A 20,150-nucleotide genomic window follows, 5' to 3' on the forward strand; every position below is an offset into this window, starting at 1 on the left:
TAGCCAGTGCTGGAAACTGGATGTCAACTGGACGTACCTCTGGCACAATCCAGCAAATATCCTCTTAGGCTCAGTGTATATTATAAAAAATATAGAAAGGTGAACTGTTTCGTCGGTTTACTTTATGCATCCTGCCTCAGAAGGCAAGGCAAGGCAGTTATATCACACAGTGGCAAGAGAAGAGCCTCAAGAGATGCAATATTAGGAACAGCTACCTTACAGCCATCTCCAAAACATCTGGCATCAAATTATGGAACGTTGGCATTATGGGAGAAATTATGGAATGTTGGTATTAAATTTACAGCATGTAATACGTTGAGAGAGAATGTTATGAAAATGGTGTATAGATGGTACTTAACACCTGTAAAGTTAGCAAAGATATACCATGGTTTATGCAATAAATGTTGGAAATGTAAGCAAGTAGAAGGTACCTTCTTTCATATGTGGTGGACATGCCCCAAAGTAACAGACTTCTGGGAGAAAATATATAATGAATTGAAAAAAGTGTTGAAAAACACATTAGTAAGAAACCAGAGGCCTTCTTACTGGGCATGCCAAACTATGAATCTCTAAGAGGATAGGACAGTCTTTATGTATGCCACAACAGCTGCAAGAATTCTATTAGCTAAAAACTGGAAAACCGATGAGATACCAACGGTGGAAGAATGGCAAATGAAAATGATTGAATATATGGAACTCGCAGAACTGACCGGGAAGCTCCGAGACCAGAGGGATGAAGTGGTACAGAAAGATTGGGAGAAATTCAAAGAGTATTTAAAAACTCATGCTAAGATTAGTATTTAAGAAGTGAACTAGAAGATATATTAGGCTACAGTTATGGAAAATAGATAAGATTAAATAAAGATAGAAGTTTGATAAGGATATTAGATTCAGAATAAGATTAAGATAGATAGATTGATGATTATATAATGTTAAGAATTTACTAACGATGTTATACAATGAAAACAGAAGGAGGAGATGTGAGGAAGTCAATTAACAATGTTAAGGAAGAGAATGATTATAGTGTTATAGTTGATGATTTTTTTGTATTTTTGTATTGTGTTGTTTTTATTTTAAGTATTTTTGTATTTTGTATAATTTTTGTTATTACGTTAGTGTTTTTTTGTTATATATTGTTGAAAACTTAATAAAAAATTATTTTTAAATAAAAACAACAAATTCAGTTCTGCGGCGAGTTTATTTCTCAACGAGCAGGCAAAAAGCCTTGCACTTTTTACAGGGTCCTTGATTCATATCTCAATATGTGGCAACACTGTGGTAAGCGCTCTCAGACTTCCATCCATCCCATAGCCATTCATAGACTCACGATGGGCATGATGCCATTGAAAATATATAACGAGTCACCCAACCTAAATTTAGGCTTAGACCCGTCAACACCGGCTGAAGAGTGTTTATATTTGAGGGCTATTTAATAGGAACAAAGTTTGTGGATATGCTCCTTATTAGCATCCCGCCCTCAATCATCCCTCGGCCCCGAGCGTGTTTTGTTTTCTCCACTTTGCTCTGCAGCGCCTGCTTTAAAATTCACTTAATGTGGCTCGTCGCTTACAGTTTGTTGCTGGAAGTTGCTTGCATGCATATTTACAGCAAAGGGAGGCCTTCTTGTTGTGTCTTGGGAACCTCTGAAATAATAGGCGAGAGGCCCCTGAGGCTTAAAACACAGACACACAAACAGCCAGGAGAATATAATGTTTAGAGTTCGTGGGTGCCAGACTCCTCTAAATTCCTGGATCTAGTTGTTGTTGAGAGACAACGGAGCACACCTCCGGGGGCATAGCTGTCAAGTTTCGGATTTGAAAATAAGGGATCATCAGTCTCACCTATCCCGGGGACAGTCACATGTCAGTGGTGGGCGGAGCCAGAAGCAAAAGTGGGTGGAGCAGCAATGTAAACTCCAAGCGGGCTCGGGCTCGGAGTGGAGCAAAGAGGAGGGCAGCCATGTGCTCCGCGCGATGGAGCTCTGCCCGCCAGCTAACCCTATTGGCCGGCTGAGGGGCTCGGCAGCAACGGATAGGGGCTGATGCAGGGGGAGGAATACACCCCCCTGTAAGCACGGGAAACACCTCCCACTTGCTTTGAGGGTGAGGTCTTCCCACCCAATCCCTGGCCAGCAGGGGAGGAGCTGCTTCCATTAAAAACGGGAAATTTAAGGGAGAGCAGCGGGAAACTGCTGAAAATAAGGGAGAATCCCAGGGAAAATGGGATACTTGACAGCACTGTCCGGGGGTGAAGTCAAACTGTTGCGTTAGAAGCCCCAAAGTGACCTCCCCTGTGTGGAAGCTAAGGCGGTGTGTATAGAGGTCCTGGGCTGCCCAGGGAACAAGACCTCTCTCTCAGCATCACTGATGTGGTCCAAAGGAAAGCAGAACAATATGTTTGGCACCTGCTTGGCTGCAGGAGTTGCCAGAGGGAGGTGTACAAGACGCCATCCAACCATCTTAGGGACTCCACTCTGGATTTGTGTAGGGTTTACTCCTTAGCCTTTTATTCTCCCGAAGATATCCCGCAATACAGCAGAGGTTTAGGATCAGAGTTTTCCTTCTCCTAGATGGGCCACATTCCCAGGTCGACAAGTTCCATCTGCCTCTCACTTCCCTCGACAGGATGTGCTGAAACCTCCTTCTTGACCTGTTGGACCCACTATTGGGACTCAGTTATGCAGCTGCAAATATAACGTTTTAAGTGTGTTTTAAGTGCATTATACAAATGTGACACAAGATGGCGCTGATGAGCTAATGGCAAATTCGATATACAGTGGTACCTCTAGTTACAAATTTAATTTGTTCTGGAGGTCTGCTTTTAACCCGAAACTGTTCTTAACTAGAGGCGTGCTTTCGCTAATGGGGCCTCTTGCTGCTGCTGTGCCGCCAGCACACCATTTCCGTTCTCATCCTGGGGCAAAGTTCTCAACTCAAGGTAACTTCCAGGTTTAGCCCATCAGTCAAAGCTGTTTCCCGGGCTGTGGCTGCTGTTACATGCTGACAGCATCTCAGAGCCGCAGGTGGATCCAGCAAATGTTAAAATATACATTATCTGGAGCTTCTGCCTTTTTTACCGTCTTCCACATTGTCATGAACTTGCAGGACTTTGGGAAGGAGGAAGAGGGTCCTGGTGAAGGATACAGTGGGGACTTGGTCACACGGGGGCAAGCTGGGGGGGGGGAGGAGAGGTTGGTGTAGATAGTACTCATGGGGCGACAGAGAATGACGAGGGGACAGCGCACAGGAAGCCAAGCAGCGGGTCCCCTCACCAGAGAGAGTGGGGCTTGCCCCCACAAACACAGCAGGTCCTGAGATGTAGGGAACAGGAAGCAGAGGCAGGCAACGGCCTGCAGCCCAGTTCACTAGCTGGCCAGGTGGGGAAGGAGGCATAGGGCAAGCTAAGAGCAGGTGAGGGTCACCTGCCTCATAAAGCCCAGATGCCCAGTATCAGAAGGCAGCAGAGCTGAGGTCTGCTCAACTGCCCACGTTGAGGGACCTTGCCTTGGATACTCCTGGACCTCCATGAGTTTCTACTTTGGGCATGATACTGTACTGCATCCTGACTTCGGACTTGGATTGACCCTGGACCTCATTTCCTGACCTTTGGCCTTCGACTTTGGATCTCGGACTTTGCAGGTGCTGATCGGCCCTCGGCTTTTGAACAGGTAGGCCAGGGGATCAGGACACACATTCAGAAGAATCATCTAATACAGCTTTTCCTGGGGTATACCACAGCAGACTAAAGGTGAAAGGAGGGGGGGGTATCAGATTTCTATGCCCCCTGTCCAAAATAATGATGATTCCCGTACATAGCAAACTTGTACCACAGGGAAACGGTTAGGGGTAGAAGCCTTTCTCCTGTCTTGGTCTCCTGCAAATCACGAAGGTTTCTCCCTGCCTGCTGTCCACCCCTGTACGGGGAAGTAGTCAAATATGAGATTTCCCCATCAGCAGTGGCATAATCCAGGAAAAGCGGCACCATGTGGTTTTGCCACATGTGTTGAACAGCAGTTACTGGTTTAAATTTAAGATTAGCATGGATTTTCTTGTTTACATTAGGGGTGGCATTGGACTGGTCTTAGCTTGATTCCCCAAGCGGTCACATGTTTAATACATTACTGAAACAGTAGCAAAGAGCAGGGAGAATCATGCCAAGTGTCCTCAAACAATGGGCATCCGGCTACTTTTAGGTGGGCCTCAGTGTCACAGCCTGCCCAGTGCCTTCTCCTCATTTGTGTGACCAGCCCGCTAGTCGTGCCGTAGCTTTCTGGTTCAGCTAATGCCAGCACGAGCAACTCCTGACATTCAGAGTAAAAGTGGCCAGGAGAGAGAAAACTTAGGGGCAGGTGGCGGCGGCGGCAGGAGGATGAGGGGAAAGGGCTAGAGAAGCATTTGGAGGATTGGTAAGATAAAAGGTTAACATATATTACATTAAGAATAAATCATTAAACTGAGCATGGAAAAGGGGCAGGAGCAGAAAGCTGTTACAGAATGAAGAATTGGATTCTAGGGGTGCTGGGGAGGGGAGATGGCAGTTGGGTAGACGGATGTTTTAATGTATTTTTAATCTTTTGTTGGAAGCCGCCCAGAGTGGCAGAGGAAACCCAGGCAGATGGCAGGAGGAGGAGGAGGAGGAGGAGGAAGAAGAAGAAGAAGAAGAAGAAGAAGAAGAAGAAGAAGAAGAAGAAGAAGAACAGCAGAAGAAGAAGAAGAAGAAGACGAAGGAAAGAAGAGAAGAAGAGAAGAAGAAGAAAGGAAGAAGAAGAAGAAGAAGAAGAAGAAGAAGAAGAAGAAGAAGAAGAAACTATTAGCAATAAAGTGCATGTTGAGTGTAGATAATGGAGAAGAAATTACAGGGATGAGTAAAAATAGTTTGAGAGGCATTTGGGCAGAAAAAGGAAAAAATGTAGAATGAAAGTCCTTCTACATTTAGAGCAATTGCATCATCAAATTCGGCCTAGAATGATGAGGCTGAGTCACAATATCTCCACAGCAAATAAAAGTCTGTACTTAGCTTCAGGAAAGCTGAGCTACGGAGGCTTGCCACAAGGAAAGGCTGTGGCATATTTTTTTTTTAGCAATTTCCAAAGATGCATTGGATATCAATAGAAAGTGATGACAGCCTTTGCTAACTGATTATGCCTTACACTATCTCAACCTGGCACTATTTTGAGACTCGCTCAGCCCCTGAACCACCATTTTGCAACTGGTGGGCCTCAATTTATAGCTGCCCTGAGTAAGACCCTCTCCTCTAGAGTATTGGCTGTCGACTCAATGACTCCTAAGTCCAGAAGCTTTTCAGAGCACTTCATCAGGTCTTGCAAAAAAAAACCTCTCCTTCTCACAGCAGTAGATTTGATAGTAGCACCATGGTACCTCAGTTCCCGAACACCTCCGTTGTCGTATGTTTCGGTTCTCGAACGTGCAACGTGGCTTCCGCTGAGAGCAAGAAGCTCTTGCAACCAATGGGAAGCTGTGTCCCGGTTTTCAAATGTTTCGGAGGCCGTACGGGCTTCCAGAACAGATTATGTTCAAGAACCGAGATACCACTGCACCAAACTGATATCTGCTTGTAGGTGTCAGGATATGTCCTACTCACAAGTAGAACCTTGGCAGAGACACATGCCTGACTGGCATGTTCCCTCCCTCCTGGGCGATCGTTCGGGAGCTTCAAAAGCATTCCTCAGCCCGAACATCACAGCGACCGATGCCAGAAGACATCAGCACACTTAGGGATCCACAGAGGTTTGCGCAGTTGCGTAACAGAACTCAGCAACTCAGCATTTAGGATAATCTACTTTATTTACATATAAATACACACGGAGCACTTCAACATGGCTCCCTCTCTCTCTAGCATCAGGCAGCAAAGAGAAAGAACAAAGGACAATAGTCCCACTTCAGGGAACACAGTAAGACAAACATCCTGTCTACGTCACATCCCATTCCTGTGGAATCAAAACACACACCACCATGTGATTGACAACAATCCCCTGACTGCACACGGGGAATGAATTTCCAACAGTAGGATGGTTGCTTCTGTGCGCCTGGGCTTTTGTTTGTGTTGCGTTGGTGGTTGTTGTTTCAGAGATGCCAGCATGAGATTTCAGCATGTAGCCAACAGAAGAAAATAGGTCTTGTGTTTTAGTAGAGAGGGTCAGAATCCTCTGAAGGGTGTTACAAGGCAGTAGTGCACATTGCTAAATGAAGGCTTATTTAGATACGTGACCATCTGCTTTAGTGCTGGGGAACAATGATACACCTATCATTGCTTCAGAATGATCCTATGATACAGTTAAAGGGACGGGCCGACTGTCATATACAGTTTGTGAAATATTTGACAATACTGTATTCTACTGTAGTCATGTAATAGGCAGTCACCTGTCCAGTGACAGTCACAGCCCTGGTTTAGATGAATTATGTTTTCTCAAAGTCACTTAAATAATGCCGATGGAATTCAGGGACAAAAGAAGTCCTAATAACACTTTAATAAGGAAACTGAAAACAGTGTATTATTTGAGGAGAAAAGATGAGAGAGGTTTTGCCTTTCATACCTCAGGTCTTGTTCAAAGCAGGAAGTAGCATTCAGAGAAAAATCCAGTTCAGTTCACATTTAGAGGTGAATTTATCGAATTCACAGTTCCCAATACAAAATGAGAACCAAAACACCCTTTGAAATTCATACTTATCCTAATTTTATGATTAAGTTTTCCAACGAATAAAAATGCATATACAGTGGTACCTCGGGTTAAGAACTTAATTTGTTCTGGAGGTCCGTTCTTAACCTGAAACTGTTCTTAACCTTTAGCTAATGGGGCCTCCTGCTGCCACCGCATGATTTCTGTTCTCATCCTGAAGCAAAGTTCTTAACCTGAGGTACTATTTCTGGATTAGCGGAGCCTGTAACGTGAAGCGTCTGTAACCTGAAGTGTCTGTAACCCGAGGTACCACTGTATAGGAGGAAAGTGTGCATTAAATACATATATATCTGTGAAAATAACATACATATTGGGACAAACTGCTTGCAAAAAGGTGTGCATTAGTCAAAACGGTGCATAAAAATGTTTATATTAGGAGAAATTTGCACTAAAATGCCGAATAATAACGCCAAAACACACTACAAATTTCTCCATAAATGTAAAGAACTGGATTTTATTTTAATATTGGAAAAATGAGAAACTGAGAGAACCAAAACAGACAGATTATTCCATCCCTAGTATGGAGGCATTCAACCAAACATACAGGAAGAAAAACTCCCTCGGAACTGCACAGCCAATCAAGGCACATGTTACCTCAGTAGAGATCATGCAACCCTGCCTAGTTGCTAGGCAACATCTCTTCCTCCAGCACCCTCTCAGTTAGCTAACTTACTGATAACAGAACTAACCCTTAAGTTCCAAACTGAATGATGCCTACTGTTTGCACCTCCAACATTATGAAGGGCTGGGAATGTCACCTGTCTGAAGCCTTAGAGAGCTACTGTCAGTCGGTGTAGACTGAGTTAGATGGACACAATGCTCTCACTAAACACCTAAGTAGCAATTTAAATAATAAAATTACATTTACAGTACATAGCATCCCTAGTTGAACCAAAATCAGTCTTCCCTGCAGCCTTGCATCTTTCAATGCAACCATGATCGCTCCCATTCCCAGTCTATTCCTAAGAGATTGTAAAGGTAAAGGTAAAGGGACCCCTGTTGCGGACGACTCTGGGGTTGCGGCGCTCATCTCGCTTTACTGGCCAAGGGAGCCGGCGTACAGCTTCCGGATCATGTGGCCAGCAGGACTAAGCCGCTTCTGGCGTACCAGAGCAGCACATGGAAACACCATTTACCTTCCCACCGGAGTGGTACCTATTTATCTACTTGCACTTTGACGTGCTTTCGAACTGCTAGGTGGGCAGGAGCAGGGACCGAGCAACGGGAGCTCACCCTGTCGCGAGGATTCGAACCGCTGACCTTCTGATCGGCAAACCCTAGGCTCTGTGGTTTAACCCACAGCGCCACCCGCGTCCCCATCTAAGAGAGCATAGATAAAAGCAAATAAGGGCAATGCCTTTCTTTGGCCAACCCAAATACTACAAAACTGTGTGTGTGCGCGCACACACACACCCTTTAAAATATTTTTTCCTTGTTTACCATCTAGCCTGTTGATTTCTGGAGAAATCATAAGCTTACACACAATTTTTGTGACGTTTTGTTTAGCCAAAGAAAGGCATTACCCTAATGTGGATATCTGAATTTTGCTTGTGGGCCAAACCAGCTGCCTTTGCTTTTTGAAAGGCATGTAAGTTATCAATAGGTAATGGATCTGCCGCTGCTAAATGTACCCTCATGGCATTCAGAGGATCAGGTTACAGATCTGTAGAAATGCCTCTGAACAGAATGCCAGCGAATGAAGTTAGCGCTTTGCTTCCAGGCTCTTTGTTCCTGCATTTTATTTTTTATTTACAGCTGCACAAAAGATGCAAGCTGCCACACACTGCAACAGCTACCTGCAATCATTGCAGGGGAATTTCTTCCTTCACTCCCCTAAATGCCTCCAGTTTGATATCTCAATATCCAGAAACTTTCGCTTTGTGTAAATACCTTTGAGGAGAATTCAGTATTTCCACTGGTTATCCTCCATGTCCATTAGCTCTCTCTTAATGGCAGCCAGTCTGAGACACTTTAATGACGGGTCATGTTTCTGTTGACTCTGGGACTGTGTTGGTAAACAGAGGAAACTAAGGTCTAGGCAAGCATCAGGAAGAGCATTGCCAAGCAGCCACTCTTTTCTTGTTTGTACTCTAATTAGTGTCTGAAATTACACTGCAGTTGCCTGTTGGTGAGGCGAATGCACACTTTCCTGGCAATTGTCTGAAACCGCCAGCGTTCCATCCAGGTCCTTTGCTTGCGATTACTCAGTTTGTGGGGCACTGCAAAACGAAGGGTTTCCGCTGCAAAGTGCTACAAAACAACAGCAACAGCTTAGCACAGGTTTGGAGGGGATTCCAAATCTTGGGGTTCATAGTTAATGCTAAGTACGAACCCCATGTTTGATGTGTCAGTTGCTCAAATTGTGGGGCACTGCAAAATTCAAGGTTAGCGTGCTGCAAAACTTTGGCACAGGTTTGGAGGGGATTCCAAATTATGAGGTTCGAAGTTAATTTGCCTCCTTCCTATTCTAGAGTGTGCATGAAGTAACAAAACAATTTCATTTAAGTGGAAAATGTATGGAGACTCGTCCTTTTTTCGCCTTAGCAATGAAACTATGAGCCAGTGTGGTGTGGTGGTTAAGAGCGGTAGACTCGTAATCTGGGGAACCGGGTTCGTGTCTCCGCTCCTCCACATGCAGCTGCTGGGTGACCTTGGGCTAGTCACACTTCTCTGAAGTCTCTCAGCCCCACTCACCTCACAGAGTGTTTGTTGTAGGGGAGGAAAGGAAAGGAGAATGTTAGCCGCTTTGAGACTCCTTAGGGTAGTGAAAAGCGGGATATCAAATCCAAACGCTACTGTGAGTGAATCTCCCTTCCTCCCTTTCTTTACCACATCTTGATGAAAATGTGATAGGGTCACTTGGGAATTGATATGTTATTTTTCTTTGTTTGGGGGGCAAGCTAACAGTCATCCCTGAAAAAAATTGCACCCTACTCCAACACACACACAAACAAACGTAATGTTAAGATTCTGAATATATGAAAAACTATGTGGAAATACCAGCATTCTTGTTTGTTCATTTTTAATGATAAGAGGATATCAAACAAAGCAAAAAAAAAAAGTCCTCAAAAGAACATTTGAGACCTTAGTAACAGTAACAGAAAATAGACTTCCTGTGGCAAAATGTATCTTGATATATATACTCTGATGCTTGACAGGCACTGAATACATTACCACAAGGGGAATACAAAGCTGGATTTGAACAGGTGAGCTTGCTCTTTCAGTCCAGACCTTTCCTAAAGTTCAGTATTAATCATTACTAAGTAAGCAAAAACTTTTTAAAAAGAAACTATATGCAGTTTCAAACACGAGCCTCTGACTTGGAGGTGAACTCTCTTTGCCTCCATGCCGCCATTTTGCTCGAGATAATTTCAAAGCATGTGATATTTGCTTTAGCAGCGCTAGGTGGTTTATAAATGTCTGCTTTGCTATAGGTGCTGAAGAAACAGATACAGCTTAATTTCCCAGCGAACAGCATTCGGCCTCATTATTTAGCAGGAGGAGGAGGGAACGGCCTGTGAAATTTCACAATTCAGAGGGTATGCCTTGCTCATCCAGTTTCATAAATGTGGCTTAAAAACAAAAGCTCTCGTCACATATTTTGACCACATTAATATGCCACCGGTTCTCCAAGCAGTTCATGGGGGCATCTGTAAGATATCAGTGCATGTGTGGAAAGAGGAGAGGGGAGCCGGCATGCATTAAACCCCTTTAAGTGTGCCCTCTGTTTCCCCACAACTCTGCGTTGTGCGCACTTAGTGAGAATAGACCCCAATGAGGAAATTCCTGCTGGGCCCCTGATTGTGTGGGTGTCTCACTCACCCAAAGCCCCTACTCATGCATTGGGCTTTATTTTCACACATCCAGAAGCAAGACACTTTTGTGGGGGGAAAGAGAAACTCAGGTCCGCTCCTCGATGCGCACACACCCCTTACAAGTGAATAATGCATGCACAGGACTAAAATATGTTGTGCAGATGTTTTCTAGATTACTGAACAAGAGACATTTTAATTAGGAGCCTTGGTGTTTTATGTTACTGTTCAACAATGGTGCAAATTTGACACCATGATCTCATTCCAGCCAATATTCAATCCCTTTGCCATATTTCTGCTTGCTCCTCTCCTTTAATGACCTAAAGAGCCAGTGTGGTGTAGTGGTTAGGAGCAGTAGACTCGTAATCTGGGGAACTGGGTTCGTGTCTCCGCTCCTCCACATGCAGCTGCTGTCACACTTCTCTGAAGTCTCTTAGCCCCACTCACCTCACAGAGTGTTTGTTGTTGGGGAGGAAGGGAAAGGAGAATGTTAGCCGCTTTGAGACTCCTTCGGGTAGTGATAAAGCGGGATATCAAATACCAAACTCTTCTTCTACTACTTTATGGGGCAGCGAATACACGATGCACATGTGAAGTTGCATGTGCCACTAGTAGTACACATATCTCTGAGCAATCCTTGGCCCTTTTCGGGCATTGCAAAAGTCGAACCACCCTCTCTACCACCACATGAACTTCAGCAGTATGGTCTGAATCCAGGGGATCCCTGTGCAATTGGGCTTCCTGATCTTAAGGAAGCTTTTAAGTGTGTTCAAGAAAACATACTTGCAAACTCCTTTCAGATCTTGCCCATGAATGCTGCAAAGCCAGGGATGGAGGGGTAGCTCCAGTCCTTGTGTCCCTGTACCTCCAACATAGTGTGACCTGTTTTCCCCTCTTCGCCTTCAGAAAAGGGGGACACAAATCAGATGAAGTTTCATTCCACCAGTGTCACCCATTACTCAATGCATACTGTGAGTGTTGCAAACTTGTCCTCAGCTTGGCCCATTGACAGATATGTGTGAGCTTTCTAATCTACGCAAAACAGCAACAGCTGAGCAACACTACCCCAATGGTGTAGAGAGCTTGCTGGACCTGTCTGTTCATCCAAACATTGGAGGATTAGATCTGTCACAGCTTTTTTATTCTGAAGTCACCATTACAATGCCGAGCGCAAGTTTCAAGTTCCCAAAGGAGCCATTATATCTTGCAGACAGATCTTGCAAAGAAACCTAAACAGAAACTTAATTTCTTCAGTTCTTGTAACTGGATGTTTCGGCGGCACACAAAGACAAAGGACCAAAGTACACATTACAGTTAATTGCATGAATGCAATCAACCTCCAGGTTTTTGTAATGTAAATAGCAGCCACAGGGAAGCCTGTGCAACCTCCGGACTGGGGAATGGGGCAGGGACCTTATCCCCTTTTCTCCCTGCCATGGTCCCAATAAAAAACACACCTTTGAAGCCGTTATTTGCATTTCAATGGAACCCTCTATTTGGCACCAGTGCCAGCTTGAGAGAGTTGACTTTTGCCAGGATCATGGCAGAGAGAGAGAGAGAGATTTGGGTCTTAAAAATGGCCAGCCATAGACCAAGACAGAGGAAAGTGACCAAAGAATGCCTCTGAGCTGTCTCAGCACTTGAAAGGTTGGCATTTGAAATCAGGCCTCGACAAGTTGAGCTGCGGAAAAACTTTTTTTGAAAAAAAAATCCCTCAGAATTCCACCAAAAATCTGACATTCTCCAATTTCCTCAAAAATGGTGCCAAAATTTTGCCAAGACTCCGAAGGAAGATTTGCAAGTGAAAACAGAAGGGTTTTTCATCAAAGAAAAGGAAATCAGTCCTCGACAAGTTGACCTGCGGGAAAACTTTTTTTTTCAAAAAAATCCTTAACCCGCGCGGTCAGAATTTCACCAAAAATCTGACGTTCTCCAATTTCCTCAAAAATGGTGCCAAAATTTTGCCAACAAAATAAAAAATAAAAAAATTTCGACCACACAGGCAATTTATCTGAGGGCAGCAATGAGGCAACATGCGATCTGAGGAGCATCCCAGAATCCCTTGCTATATCCCACAGAATGCCAAGGTGTGCCTATAGTCCTTTGAGTGCATTTGGCTGTGCATGACCTGAAATTCATGCCCTAGCCTAGCATTTTCCGCCATAGTGTTCTCTGTAACATTTTGGGACCCTGGGTTGAGTCTCTAGGATCACAGCCATGTAGCACAACAGGTTGTCTTGGCCCAGCCTTGCCATATATATTTTGAGTGAAAATGTAGCTTTCCTTTTTTCGAATGGCCCACAACATTGACATTTTAACATTAAGTGTAACTTTGCGGGTATCTGCATATGGGTGTTGTTGACGATGAAAAATTGGGAACGTCAAAATGTCCCATTGCTTTGTGCTTAGATAGATGGATGGTATTTGAAAGGAAAAAGCACACAGTTTTCAGAAGGTCAGCGTTGGCTCTCTAATGACCAAGATAAAAGCAAACAACCAATTTTGAACTTTATTACGGAACACATCGCTGCTGTAATAAAGGATGTGCTCTCCTTTTTGCAGAGTTCGCAGAGCCATTTGGAAATGGAAGAAAATGGCACAATTAACCAGTGTTGTGTTGGTCTGCTTTTAGACATGATGGCGACTTTGCACTGGGGGAGAGCAAGCGAGCAAGGATCCAAATTGCAGGAAATCCACTAGCCTTCGCAATTCTTCTCCAAGGGTCAAACATAGAGGAAGCACTTCACTGATAGTGCAACTGTGCAAACAGCTATGTGCTAATATGTTGACATTTGCCAGTAAATCTACAGCAATTGTATCATTTCAGGATATAGCACACTTCTTAGCATACACTTGTGAATTAGTCATTCATTTCTGCTGTAAAGAATGATTTGCCCGCCAGGTCTGCGATACCTATCTTTGGTTATGGTATTTCCAAGGAATAAAAGAGGCAGCCTTACTCGTTTTCAAATATTTGCATTTCTCTCCCCTTTCTCCTTGCTGGTGAATCAGTTTGCAGTCATTCCCAACGGCTATTCGTCCAAGCAAGGGCCAATCTACACACTCAGTCAAATCAAGCGCTAGATATTTTATTAGACTGTTCCATCTTGGGCTGCAGCTAGGAGACTGCAGAGTTGTTATAGTTCCCCCAAGAAGAAAATTGCATGTAGGCAAAAAGCATATCCGGAAGGAGGCTAAGCAGATTGCTTCTCCCTGACAAGCTAGTTTCCCGTGTGAAAGGTTTCTTCTTCGTGGAGAACACTAAAACATGCAATTCCCCTTCCACAGCATGAAGTGGTACGGCCCAGGAAAATCTTCGCCATTTTTATTTGCCCTACGTTTGCTTTGGACTGCAGCCATGGCGTTTCTGTTTGTAGAATCTTGCTGGCTTCAAGCAGCAAAATGCTACTTCTATATTTTCGATTTCAGCAGGGAAGCGGGATGTATAATTTGTTGTTTGGGATACATTTCTATAGCAACCTTTTGAGGTTTCTTCCAGGTTGTTCTCTCCACCCCCCCCCCCGCGGCTATTTTGTGGGCATGCCTCCTCTAAATGGCCCCGGACAAAAGGCATTTCAATACAATATCCCATTTTGTGTGCATGTATGCCTTCAAATGTTAATAGCAGGAGGTGTGTGCGCATGTGTGTTTAGCTCCCCAGTGTAAATATATACTTTTCTGAAACCTGTTTTGGACCTTTAAAAAGCTAAGAGCAGCTCTTAAGACCTCATGACAAGCAAAACATTTGTTAATCAGAAAAATTACAGCCTATTCATCCTTACTGTTTGATTTATTTCCATACAGGCCTCACTGATTTCCATTGTAAATTGAGCTCATAATAGTAACGTCTATTGATTCTTTTTCAGCCAGACCTTATGAGTGCAAACTCTCCTTATCGTCTAGTGATTTATTGGCATAATAAGAAGCTGTTGAATGGGTTGCTAGGCTGGAAGAAATGCTCTGATCGCGATTAGTTAGTCTTTATCTGCTAAGAGCTGAGACCCGGCTGAGATAAGCGCAGGGTCCCCAATAATACTAAGTTTTGACTTCAAGTTTCCTGTAATAGCTAAGAAGTGGCTCAACAGCTTTGCTTTTTTTTCCAGTGTATCTCATTCAGCAAACCCTTGCCCATTCTTTGAAAGTCAAGTTATCTTGTTAATACATTCCAAGTGTTTGAGAGAAACTTGCAACAATCACATGGACCTGAACTCAAAACGGCAGCCAGAGAGCCATCGGCTGGGTTAGCACATGAAACCTGCATTTTCATCCCCAGCCTCTGTGTACTGTTCTTAACCCTTGGAAAGCACAGCTTCTGAAAATATTTATATTACGTATTTTAACCACCACTGTCATCTTTTTCTTCACCCTATTGAACAAATAGGGTTGGAGATAAATCTCAATGACCTCAGGATAATTGGAGATTATTTACTTTTACCCTTTTTTAAAAAAGATTGGGCAATCAGAATGAAACACAATGTTCCAAATGTAACTGTATCAGTGTTGTTGCATGCATGTGTCGATTTTATAATATTTCTCACTGCAGCCCACCACACACAGCCTTCAAGATTTCATTGAGCACATCCCCAAGATTTCTTCCTAGGTTGGTCACTGCCAGCTCAGGCTCTGTTAATTTATATGCAAAACTGGGATTTGTTGCTCCTTTACATCATTTATTGGCCTTGAATGCAATTTGACATTTTGTTGTCCGTTCACCAATCTAGGAAGATCTTTTTCTGAGATACTTCATGTAATGCTTAGGTTTTTGCCATCCTGAACAATATTGTGACATCTGGTACCCCTCCCCCACCCCTTATCCCTGGAGCCTGATCATTCATGAATGGATTAAAAAGCACTGATCCCATTTCAGATCTCCAAGGGACCCTGTCGCTTGATTCTCCTCATTGTGAAAAATTTCCATTCAGATCCTCTGCTTCCAATTTTTTACTTGCTAGTGATCTGCTTAGCCATGGAATTTGTCAAATCCTTGTTGGCAGTCCCAAGTATATAATTGGGCACCATATCACCTCATCTGGATGTTTGTGGACACTATGGAAGAATTATAAAAGGCTGAGGGGGTCCCCTTTGCAGAAGCCCTGCTGATTTTTCTTCAGCAAAGCTTGTTGTATTATACGCTTAATAATTCTAGATTTAGTCATGCTTTCCACCCAGACAGACACTAGACCAAAAGGCCTATAATTTCCTGGTTCCTCCTTGGATACCTTTTTAAAGCTTGCTGTTGTATCACCTGTCTTTCAAATCCTCTGCTAAGTAGGCCATTTTAAGCCACATTTTTGTTAGACAAGGCACAATTTGACTTCAGCTGTTCCAGAACTCTTGAGGGTGTGCCATGCAGATTCCCATTTACAGGTGAACTTCTCTGTTTCTGAGCTGTTTGCTCCAGAAATGTTGGCAGATCACCATGTAAAATCCAAAGGGACAATATCTGCTGCCACAGCTGAAATGGTTTCTGGGAAGGAATAATTATTTGAGGATGTCAGCAGAGAGACTTTTTCCAAGGGTATGCGATGAATGAAGCACAGTCCCTTGGAGGCCACCAGCTTAAAGGGGATTTTGACATATTCAAGCATGAAAAGGCTATCAGTGACTGCGAGTCATGATGGCTATAACTACCTTCAGAATCAAAGGGGTCGTGCCTCTGAATGCCTGCCACTGGAAACAACACTTTGACCCATGTCATGTCTGTGAGCACCCCAAACACATCTGGTTGGCTACTGTGGCAAACACAATGTTGGATTTATAAGCCATTGGGCTGAATCCAGAAGGCTCTTCATATATTTTCCCTCATCCTGCATGGACATAGCTGTCAACCTTCCCCTTTTTTTTTTACAGTGGGAAACGGCGCTGGAATAAGGGAATTTCCCACAAAAAATGGGAAAGTGGTGGCACTGTTCAGAGGTTGGTGCATTCTGGAATAATATATATGAGGAATTGAAGAAGAAGAAGAAGAAGAAGAAGAAGAAGAAGAAGAAGAAGAAGAAGAAGAAGAGTTTGGATTTGATATCCCACTTTTCACTACCCGAAGGAGTCTCAAAGTGGCTAACTTTCTCCTTTCCCTTCCTCCCCCACAACAAACACTCTGTGAGAGACTTCAAAGAAGTGTGACTGGCCCAAGGTCACCCAGCAGCTGCATGTGGAGGAGTGGAGACACGAACCCGGTTCCCCAGATTACGAGTCTACCGCTCTTAACCACTACACCACACTGGCTCTCAGAAACTATTGAAATGTACATTCAAGAAAAAACCAGAATTATTTTTATTAAGTATTGTGCCAGAGGAGTTTAAGGAATCAAAGAGAATATTAATATTGTATGGGATAACAGCAGCCAGAGTGTTAGTGGCCAGAAATTGGAAAAAATAAGATATTACCTAATATTATAGATTGGCAGAATTTAATGATGGAATATTTACAGTTAGCGAAAGCAACCGGAAGGGTAAGAGAACAACCAAAACAAAAAGTTGATAAGGAGTGGAAATTGTTTAAAGAATATGTGGTGAATAATGGTGTAGGAAGATCTTTCTTAGCAGAATTAGACTGAACCAGATGAGAAATCAAATTAGAACTAATAAAGAGAGAAATGAAATGGAAACAAAAGTGTATAACTGTGCGATAAATTCAGGAAAAAGAATATCAAATACAGCGAGACTAATTGGGAGTCTTTTTATTTAACAGTAAGAATGTTTTAAATTTGGGAAATTATGTTAATTTCCCCCCTCACCCCCTCCTTTGTCTTTGACCTTCTGTTACTATTGTACATTCTTCCTTTTTTGTTCTTGCTTTTCTTTGTTGTGTTTCGTTTGTGTTGTTCTTGAGTTTGTTAATTTTGTGAACATTTTTAAACAATAAAGTTATTTAAATTGGGGGGGGGAGGGGGGATAGTTGACAGCTATGTGCATGGAGCTCTCCATAAGAGCTTTCCAGTAGCTGCTTCCTGAGAGAGACTCTCCAACACTCAGAAGCCTGTATGACCAGATTCTTCCTCTGATCTCAGCCCCGAGGCATAGAAGAAGCTAGCTTGGATTAAGTAATCAAAATCAGAAGCATTTATCTTCTACATGCTTATCAATGATTGGGATAACGGCCAACCCTGAAATGCCTCTAAAGGTAAGGTCAGTTGCTCAGTTTCTTGTTGCCCCAAGGGTTAGCTGATGCACAGTCTGTCATCCAAAAAAGAAGAGGCTACACCAGTCTTGCAGAAATGTTATGGTATTGAAGACAGATATGAGAGTACAAGCATAGGATTGAAGTATAGAGCCCAGCCTTCAGGACATCATGACACTCTGACTCAAAGTATATATAGGTTGTGGGAGGCGAATCCATCATGACCCTTAGTATTAGGAAGTCCTCATACAGAGTCAGAACATTGGTCCATGAAGCTGAAGAGTGTCTCTACTGACTGGTAGTTTCTCTGCTGGCTTTCCATGATTTCAGACACTGGTCTCTTCCAGTCCAACCTGGAAATGATGGGCCCCGAAGCTGGAAAACAAGCAGATAGTTTGCCACTAAGCCACATCCCTTACTCTAGGTAAAGGTAAAGGGACCCCTGACCATTAGGTCCAGTCGTGTCCGACTCTGGGGTTGTGGCGCTCATCTCGCGTTACTGGCCGAGGGAGCCGGCATACAGCTTCTGGGTCATGTGGCCAGCATGACTAAGCCGCTTCTGGCGAACCAGAGCAGCGCATGGAAACGCCGTTTACCTTCCCGCCGGAGCGGTACCTATTTATCTACTTGCACTTTGACGTGCTTTTGAACTGCTAGGTGGGTAGGAGCTGGGACCGAGCAACGGGAGCTCACCCCGTTGCGGGGATTCGAACCACTGACCTTCTGATCAGCAAGCCCTAGGCTCTGTGGGTTTAACCCACAGAGCCACCTGCGTCCCGTCATCCCTTACTCTAGTTGGAATCAAATGTCACCTTGCAGTCAAGCAGAACTTGGGGTTATTATCCCATGAACTTGACTAGTGGTGGGTTCAAAATAGGCAATCGCTCAGTCCATATGGCCACTAAATTTTTAGGATTAAGCAAATCCTAAAATGGTGCGCATTTGTGGGTAGCCTGAACACTTAAGTGGAATGTCTGTGTGCAGAAGCAGTATGCTTTGCAGCACAGAGGAAAACAAGAGAGGATAACCATCATTTATACCACTTGATTGTAAAAATGACAACAAGAAAAACCAACCCTCAAAGCCAGTTTGTAGGTTTCCCGTTGGTATCTGGTAGGCCACTGTTGGAGAAATCTTCTGCAACAGCAAATCTCATCAATCAGGGACCATGCTGGCTGCATCTGATGTCATGGAGGACCACAACATCTGGAGAATACCAGGTTGGTGAAAGATTCTGAGTTCTTATAATCCTATAGTGTTGTTTTTTTCTCCTGTCATTGTAATTTATATTATTTGTTTTTATTTAACATATTTACACATCACCCTTCCTGAGAGCAGATTCCAGGGCAGTTTGCAATAATTAAAAGTACAGAGTTTGATGTTAAAAAGAATTATACGAGCTTTTCTGGGTGGCAGCGAGAGAGGCCGCACCATGAAGGCGTCGGGCACCCTGAGGGAGTACAAAGTTGTTGGGAGATGCCTCCCCACTCCTAAGTGCCCAACACCACCTCTCTATCGTATGCGCATCTTTGCTCCTAATCATGTTGTTGCAAAGTCCCGCTTCTGGTACTTTGTCTCTCAGCTGAAGAAGATGAAGAAATCTTCAGGGGAAATTGTGTACTGTGGACAGGTTTTTGAGAAGTCTCCGTTGAAGGTGAAAAATTTCGGTATCTGGCTGCGCTATGATTCTCGTAGTGGAACTCATAACATGTACAGGGAATACAGGGATTTGACAACTGCTGGAGCTGTTACACAGTGCTATCGCGATATGGGAGCCCGTCATAGAGCTCGTGCTCACTCAATTCAGATCATGAAGGTTGAAGAGATCGCTGCTAGCAAGTGCCGCAGACCAGCTGTCAAACAGTTCCATGATTCCAAAATCAAGTTCCCTCTGCCGCATAGAGTTCTGCGTCGCCAACATAAGCCACGCTTCACCACCAAGAGACCAAACACGTTCTTTTAAATGCAGACTTGGTTCATTTGCTCTGAGTTTCAATAAAGTTCTTTTTGAACTTCTGATTATTTTTGTCAGGTCTGAAACATAATTGTCCCGACCTTGCAAATAAAATGTTAAATGAAATGATAAAAAAAAAGAATTATACGAATTAAGTTGTACAAATTAGGTAAATATTGGGCTGCAAATGCTTGGATTAAATGCATTTTATTTAGTACATTTCCATCCTGCTTTTCTTCCATCAGAGAGGCATGCAACCTCCTGTTCAGGCACAGGCTAGGAAAAAAAACCCAACAACTAATTTGTTCTATGTGGTTGCAAATGGTAACCTGAATCCCGCTTTGCATTTTGTTGGTGGCAGACTGCAGTTTGCCCAAAGTAATGTTCCTTTCAGGTGTTCTCTTTTAGCATAGATAAAACAGAGCCCAAATCAGCAACCCCTCTAGTGCAAATTAGGCTAAATATCAAAGAAAACATCAAAAGAAAACTCTGCACCGCCTGATCTTCTTTCCATTACACTCAGATTAGAGCAACGATTTCCAAACGGCGTGCTGTGTGAGGTCTGCTA

General features: G+C 43.6%; 1 protein-coding gene across 1 annotated transcript; it reads left to right on the top strand.

The window, feature by feature from the left end:
- Window positions 1–19,025: 19,025 nt before the first annotated feature.
- LOC117046127 (60S ribosomal protein L18a) lies at window positions 19,026–19,647 on the top strand. Its single transcript, XM_033147973.1, has one exon. It carries the CDS (start codon window positions 19,061–19,063, stop codon window positions 19,589–19,591), a length of 531 nt encoding a protein of 176 aa, XP_033003864.1. The 5' UTR covers window positions 19,026–19,060; the 3' UTR covers window positions 19,592–19,647.
- Window positions 19,648–20,150: the final 503 nt, after the last annotated feature.

The sequence above is a fragment of the Lacerta agilis genome, chromosome 4, assembly GCF_009819535.1.
Source record: "Lacerta agilis isolate rLacAgi1 chromosome 4, rLacAgi1.pri, whole genome shotgun sequence".
Taxonomy (NCBI): Eukaryota; Metazoa; Chordata; class Lepidosauria; order Squamata; family Lacertidae; genus Lacerta; species Lacerta agilis.

Coding starts and splice junctions, on each gene's coding strand:
- LOC117046127 (XM_033147973.1), top strand. CDS start 19,061: ATGAAGGCGTCGGGCACCCTGAGGGAGTACAAAGTTGTTGGGAGATGC.